We start from the raw sequence: 7149 nt of genomic DNA, 5'->3' as shown, positions 1-7149 counted from the left end.
GTAACTAGTGCCAAGGTCATTACCGTTTTATATTCAAATATATGCCTAAATGCAAGTTTAATCCTTGTGCATTCACAAACATACAAGAATCCCTCATGTACCATTCCTAAGTCAAACGTTTGAGACTGATCCAAAAAGGTTTGGCAAATCACATCACAGCATTGTGGCAAGACATCTAAATGTGACGAAAGCAAGACATGCCAAGTCCACACTGAACCAAAATTAACATTGGTGCTTAGGAAAATGTACCAAAATACTGAAGACATTTTTATTTATTGTTGTGATTGGCTAAAACTAAATTTTGGCAGGCAGGCAGTAAGTGCTGCTTCCCACCTTGATTATATGTAGAGCTAAACTCAGATTTCTACACATTGTCAATCTGGCTTGCCAAGTTATTTGAAATATGCTTACTTAAGTTTTCTGCAAAATGCTTCAAATATGTCAGGCAGTTGTTAAATGTGCTCCAATACAATGAGTTTGTGGTAACTAACTTTTAAATTGTAATCAGAATAATAACATAAATACTCAGCTTTCACCTGTTTTTCCTGGAGGTTTAACAGCAACTCACACCTTGGGACATGTGATCAAAACAACTCACATGGCATCTGGAGACATGTTTGGATCGTCAAGCAACAGCGACCCAAACATTGAACTGAATGGAGGGTTGGGCCAGTGACTCACGTGTGGTTATGGCCCTATTAGTGACCTAAAAATTAGGTTGGTTGTTCTGACTACATCGTATTAGCCTACTTCCGACTCATCTTCAGAACCAAAGATCATTTAGCATTAAAGACAATAGATCTTAAAGAAACAGGACAACAATTCTGTTTGAGTTCTACTTTGGCACGTTGGACCATGCCATTTAGAATAACATAAATACAAACAAAACTGAAATGGAGTGGTAAGGCCTGACCTAGGGAAGAGTAACTTTCTTGCTGTTTTTTTTTACTGGGTTTCTCCTTCATTTTGAGACTCTCCGAAGTCCAGAGAAGGAGCCCTCAAGAAGTGCTTATCTTCCAATCAGAGCCAAAAGTATGGAAATATGCAGTTATTCCAAATCATTCATCCATATATGCATAATTTCTATCAACTTTTAAGATTGCAGAAATAGCTCAATTGTCTATAATCTATTATAGACAATACTGTAAAATTAATTGTATAGTGTAAAATTAGAGTAAAACCAGCAAAAATATTTCATTGATTATTTTTGGAGTAATAGGTATGACAAAAAACATCAACCACACAAGAAAACATTGAAAAAAATTTAGACAAATATCTTTGGGCATACCCTTGGAGACTTAATAGAAAATCTTATTCGGAAGATTGCAGGTATGCATCTTTGTAGAATAAGGTGCTATTATGGTTATATTCAAAGTTGATCACCTCTTCAACCTCATCTAATACTGTTTGTTTGGTTTTTTCTGTTGTTTTTCTACCTTACAGATGACATCCAGTGCACCAAGTGTCCTAATCGTACGTGGTCTGGAGTACGCAGCACTAACTGCAGTCCCCCTGTTTTTGAAATTTTGGCATGGCACACATCTGACGCTCTGAAGATTATAATGTCGGGACTTGTGCTGCTTATATGTCAAGTGTCAGTAAGCATCGTGTTCCTATTACACAGAGGGACCCCACTGGTGAAGGCGTCAGGGGGAGTCCTGACCTTTCTGACTCTACTAAGCTTGATGGGAGCCTGTTTGAGTCTGCTTCTCTTCCTTGGACCGCGTGATGATGTGGTGTGTCATCTTCAACTACCACTTAGCACCATTTTCCAAACCATAGCTCTCTCCATTATTTTGTCTCTGTCACTGCAGGTGGGTACAGGCAGGTACAATACTGCATCCAAGTGGCTATTTCTAGCAACTACACAAGCAGAATTTTTTTTTAAACATATGGTTCACAAACACTAAAATTCTTTCTTGGGTTTTACAGATATTGCTTTTTTAAAAGAAATAAAAAAACTAACCTTGCTGTAAATATAACGTAATATATATAAATTATCATGGAAAAAATAAATACAGGTGCAAAGCAATTTAACAACAGATGTAATAGAAACTTATATTCAGAAATGCTCACTAATTATTCTCTTTTAGTTTGGACATTCTTACAGCTACAAGCTCACTTTTTGGTCTTTACAGAAAAGAAAGGAGAAGTAGATGGGGAAATATTTTTTCCACACCAAAATAATAAATAATAAAATATTTTAGAGAAGCATGCATGTATTGTAAATTTACAAAGAGACCATACATATTTTTTTTAATGAAGACCAGTTCTCCTATTCTGCAGTATTTGTTAGTTAAATCCCTAACTTTATCTTCTTTCTGTTTTTCTTTCATTGTGGCTTAGTCTGGTCTGTTGTTGTTTCACTGTGATACCATAATGGAGGGAAATATCAGGTTTGATCCTCCCTCCAACACCTTCAGTTATAGATAATAGAGTTTTGCCTGTTTTTTAGTATCTAGTACTGTTACCTAGAAATAGCTATGAGCTTAGCCTTTACTCCGCCCAGCTGCATGTGCTTTTTTTCATCCTTTTTGACATAAAACTGAATCAGAACTTGTCTGCTTTATTATGTGTTTCCTGGACAGAGCCATTTGTGGAGTTAGTTGACATTTATCTTTTCTTAGGCAGAAAGTATTTATAAATCAGCGCTTCTATGTTCCTTTTCTATGTGTAGTTGAACCCCCAGTTGCTGTCAGCAAAGGCCACTCACTCTCAGCCTGGTTCTGCTGTAGGGTTCTTCATGTTATAAAGGAGTTTGTTTTTCCTCTCCACTGTCACTGCATGCATGCTCAGTGTGAGGGTTTGCTGTAGAATCAACAATACAATGGAATAAAACGTGTACTGTTGCCACATGCCCATCCTGCAGAGAATTATATGCTGAAAAGTTAGTGATCGTGTTAAACAATCAGCTGGTTTTCCATAGAAAACCTTTTACCATCCAGTCTGTATGATCTGATTGAATTGTCTCTGTAAAGTGCCTCAAGGTTACATGTGTAATGAAATGGCACAGTATAAACTAAATCAATAGAACTGAATTGAATTGCTTATGAAGTTTGTCTTGAGCCTTGAAAATTATGTATCTTTTTTAAGCTACAACAAAGGGAACCTGATCTTCTAAGCTATTGCTAAACAGTTATCATCTGTTGTGGGTAAACTTTCAAAATATATAGTTAAAAAATAGAAGGGTACGTATAATTTGTCTTTACATTATTTAAACGTGGGATGAGATACTTTTTTACTCAGGAAATTAAAGCTGTGCCTTATGCCTAACAAGCGAAGCCCAGGGGAAATTATACCCTCGTTACATAGCAACGGTTGCTAACAACTTGTTAACAGTCGCTGCCATTTCCAAGGAAAACTGGTAAGTTTACTGTCTTTGCTTTTTACTGTGTGTTGGTATCTGTACTTATGAAGTGTAGCTATAAGATAGCCTAACTGTTCTGTTCAGCCTATCCAATAAAACACAATTATAACAACATTATAACTGTACTTTTACACCTTATAACACAACTAGCCGCGGTATGTTTAGCCGCTGCTCAGTCGTTATCATAAATAACCACCGTTTCCATTTCTCAAAGTACTAGTGGCTTTACCGTTATGGGGTATTTAGCGTGTTTTAAGAGAAAAATTAGGTTTTTCGTTTTTTTTCTTACTATCATTCATTTTAAAAAATCTTACTTTGTTAAGTAAATATTTAGTTTGGAGCCAAATATTTAGTTTGCAAAAAATATTTTCTTTGAAAATTAAATATTTAGTTTCTTTAATATTTTAATAGCTCCAAACTAAATATCTAGTTTGTTAAATAAGAATTTAGCTCCAAATTAAATACATTTCCAGAGGCCCCACTGCTGCGTTTATCTGTGGGACATAGAACCTGCCTCCTTTTATCAACAGTATAATCAGTGGAAATTTCCATGGTTCTGGTCCTGGCGTGAAGTGACAGTTCTAGTTAAAATTTATTTGTTTAAAAATGTAAATAACTTTATGTTTTTATTTATTCCTGAGGGAGCAGGATGGAGTTTCTCAATGGGAGCCCAGTAAAAAAGAATGAAACATAAACAGAACGGGTAACATTTATAATCGATATAAATATAATATGATCTATTAAGTGAGCCATATCTTTGGTACAGGGGCCAGTTCTACAGGGGCACTGGCCCTTGTTGGCCCCGGTTTAGAACAAAAATAGGTTGCATGTTGTTATTTAAAAGAATAATCTTTTCACCTTCAGGCATCTGTAATTTGTAACCTAATGATTAAAAAAGTGGTGAAGATATTTCTTAACTTCTTTTAATTTTCCACAGTTTCACTCTAAAAATGAGATAAGACGAGCCTTTTCTGTTCCACAGTGTAGAAGTTCAAGTCTGTGAAAAAATCCAGAAGACTAAAGACAATAAAACTTACACGGACAACTTATAAGTATATAAAAATAAATGAATAAAAAATCTGCAGTACAATAGAATTAAAAGAGGGAACTTTAATAGAAGTAATAAGAACACTGCACTTATTAATAGAAAAGGCAATATTCACATGATAATTTATGAGAATAAAAACAGTATGCAGTTGATAGAATGATCTGAAAAGCAATGCTCTAAATATTGTAAAAAAAATAAATAAATAAACACTTCTATATCTACTAAGAAACTGCATATATTTTACTAACATCTGCAATCACATATTAATGATAAGCAGTGTTTTTATGATGTTACCTTGTTACCTTAACTTGTACGCAGATGTGTCTCCAATAATCTAAAATACATACATTTTACCAATTAAAGTCCCAAAAAACATAATTACATGAATACACTTAATCTGATTTAAGGTCAGAGATTGAGAAAAGGCTTATGTTATACAGGGATGTAAACATCTGATTTTAAATATGTGTTTGCATTTAGAAAAGGTCCATATTTTGATTTTACTTTGATTTAAGCGCATTGTAGCGATGGCCGAGAGAAGTTTCATGAGTGGAGACTCAGTCAATGCCAATACTGATGCTGTTATGGGTATGTTATCATTATCTTATCAATCTGTTGTTATTCAGAGATAATTTTTTTTTCTTTCTCAGCTTTTGTTATATCAGCAAAATACTGAAATTTGTCATGATTATTTGTCCCAGAAAAAGCAGAGATGTCAGCACAGTTAAGAAAGATGAAAAGAGACCAGAAGGCTTATAAGACCCAGACCTTGAAGAAGATCTCCAAGCAAGAGTGAGAACAGAACAGAAAAACATTGTAGTCTGATTCTCACTGGGTGTTCTACTCTAATTACAAGTATTTCTTAAACTCTGATTGAAGACAGATGATTAAAAATCTGCTTAAAGAACAAGAGGAGCTTCGTAAAAGACTTGCTGCCCGCGGTTTGACTCAACAACGCAAGGACAGTAAGGATCTGCAGGCTCTACTAAAGCAAAACGAGACTTTAGATAGAGAGATAGCGGAGGAGAAGCAACGTCAAAAACAGCTGCAGATGGAGGTCTTTTTTCTTATATTTTTTGTTGTTGTTTATTTAGGCTTTTGGGCACATAAACCAGTTTAAGTCACTTTTCTGAACTGTGTGCAGATTCTGAGCATGGAGTCCAAGTTGGCAGATATGAAAAAAGAAAGAGCAGTCAGCAGTAATCCATCCCAAAGATTAAAGGCAGGGAGGACTGTGCGTAATTTGGAAGACAGGCTGCACAGAGTGAGTTATGAAAATATACAACCTTAGAAATGTACAAATCAAGTTTACAGAAGTATTCACATTCTTTACTGTAAAGCTCAAAGTTGAGCTGAGGGGAATACTGTTTCCACTGATCATCCTTGAGAAGTTTCTATAACTGTAATAGGAGTCCACCGGTGGTAAATTCTGTGGATTGGTCATGATTTGAAATTACAAAAAAATTAATACAATTTTATCAGCTAAATGTGTAAATTGTTAGAAATGCTCTGATGCTATAGATGCACTGTAAATTGAACAATATTTCCAAATAATTGTATTTTTTTTTCTTTATGTTTTACTCAACATTCAAATGATATTAGAATCATGATTGTAAACTCAAGCAAGAGTAGTAAACACAAGGCTCAGGTCATCTCTGCCTGTACTTTTTTCACTTTCACTGCATCAAAAATTTGATATACTCTGTGTTCAGGCTACCATCAAATACAATGATATGATGACCCAAAACGACCGAGTGAAAGAAGAGGTGGACACACTTTATCGCGAGCGAGACAAGTTTCAAAAATTGCGAAACAACCTTACCAAGGTAGGATATACTTTTTTTATCCAACACAGCAATCATACCATTTTTTTGTTTGTTTGTTTATTTCTTGCGTTTTAACAACTTCTCTGAACTAACATATGTTTTAGGAGCAGCAGAAAATCTGCAAGAGCAAGGATAAAATAATTAAGGAGTGGAACGCTGCTCATGAGTTCTGGTAAGGTTTGAGATTTCAGATTAGCTTGGAGCAAATTAGTATGAGATGAAGCTGATTTATGTAACCTGTATTTAAGTGAGAAGGCTCGGGCTGAGAAGAAGATGCTGATTGAGAAGGATATGAAGGCCCTTGCTCAGTACAACAAAGAAGTGAAAGAACTAGAGAGGATTATTGCACATGATTCCAAACTGAATAACTTTATGAGCACCAAGTGCAAGGAAACTGGTGAGTTTCATGACAAAAAGGGAACGGAACAAGGTAAGATCATGCTTTAAGCTCAAAGGTGTGTAAAATATTGAGCATGAAAATATTAATGTATGAATGAATGGATAGATATTTATTTCAGACAATTTCAGATAGACAATTTGACAAGCAACATAAATGAATAAATACAAATACACACAAAAAGACTAGTTAACATCAAACCAAACAGCAATTTCCAAACTAACTAAATTCACCTGAACATTAATAGAAACAAAGCCCTTCACCAAATAAATCTGTAAGTATATACAGCCAGAGAAGTGACATTGATTTATGTAAATTATCTGAAAAGGGGTACAAGGAAGTAAAACTTATTATTCATACCCCCTGCCCCTCTAATTGCACTTAAATTAACTTAAAGTGGAGTTACCTTCCTGTTAAACTTGCTTATATATATATATATATATATATATATATATATATATATATATATATATATATATATTTACATACATGTAAATGAACATATACATAC

At 34.6% G+C, this 7149-nt stretch overlaps 2 protein-coding genes across 2 annotated transcripts in view; both read left to right on the top strand.

Moving 5' to 3' along the window:
* Positions 1-1910, top strand: part of LOC107089322 (taste receptor type 1 member 3-like) — an 8955-nt gene extending 7045 nt beyond the window's left edge. Inside the window, 1 exon segment of the mRNA XM_015382048.1 lies at positions 1444-1910. Coding sequence (XP_015237534.1) covers positions 1444-1910 — 467 coding nt within the window.
* A 1417-nt stretch (positions 1911-3327) lies between these two features.
* Positions 3328-7056, top strand: ccdc63 (coiled-coil domain containing 63). Its single transcript, XM_015382053.1, has 8 exons — positions 3328-3364; positions 4931-5003; positions 5117-5207; positions 5295-5472; positions 5560-5679; positions 6128-6241; positions 6346-6413; positions 6490-7056. Exons 2-8 carry the CDS (start codon positions 4943-4945, stop codon positions 6686-6688), a joined length of 831 nt encoding a protein of 276 aa, XP_015237539.1. The 5' UTR covers positions 3328-3364; positions 4931-4942; the 3' UTR covers positions 6689-7056.
* The last annotated feature ends 93 nt before the right edge of the window (positions 7057-7149 follow it).

This window comes from Cyprinodon variegatus, unplaced genomic scaffold (assembly GCF_000732505.1).
Source record: "Cyprinodon variegatus isolate N-32 unplaced genomic scaffold, C_variegatus-1.0 Scaffold248, whole genome shotgun sequence".
Lineage (NCBI taxonomy): Eukaryota > Metazoa > Chordata > Actinopteri > Cyprinodontiformes > Cyprinodontidae > Cyprinodon > Cyprinodon variegatus.
Note: the sequence above shows the minus strand (reverse complement) of the source record. Positions and strands in the feature narration are given on the sequence as shown.

Bases quoted from the DNA above. Each gene is read 5' to 3' on its own strand.
- ccdc63 (XM_015382053.1), top strand. From the start codon at position 4,943: ATGGCCGAGAGAAGTTTCATGAGTGGAGACTCAGTCAATGCCAATACT. The intron at 5,473-5,559 runs GTCTTTTTTCTT...AACTGTGTGCAG, and splicing joins AAAAACAGCTGCAGATGGAG to ATTCTGAGCATGGAGTCCAA. The intron at 6,414-6,489 runs GTAAGGTTTGAG...CCTGTATTTAAG, and splicing joins AACGCTGCTCATGAGTTCTG to TGAGAAGGCTCGGGCTGAGA.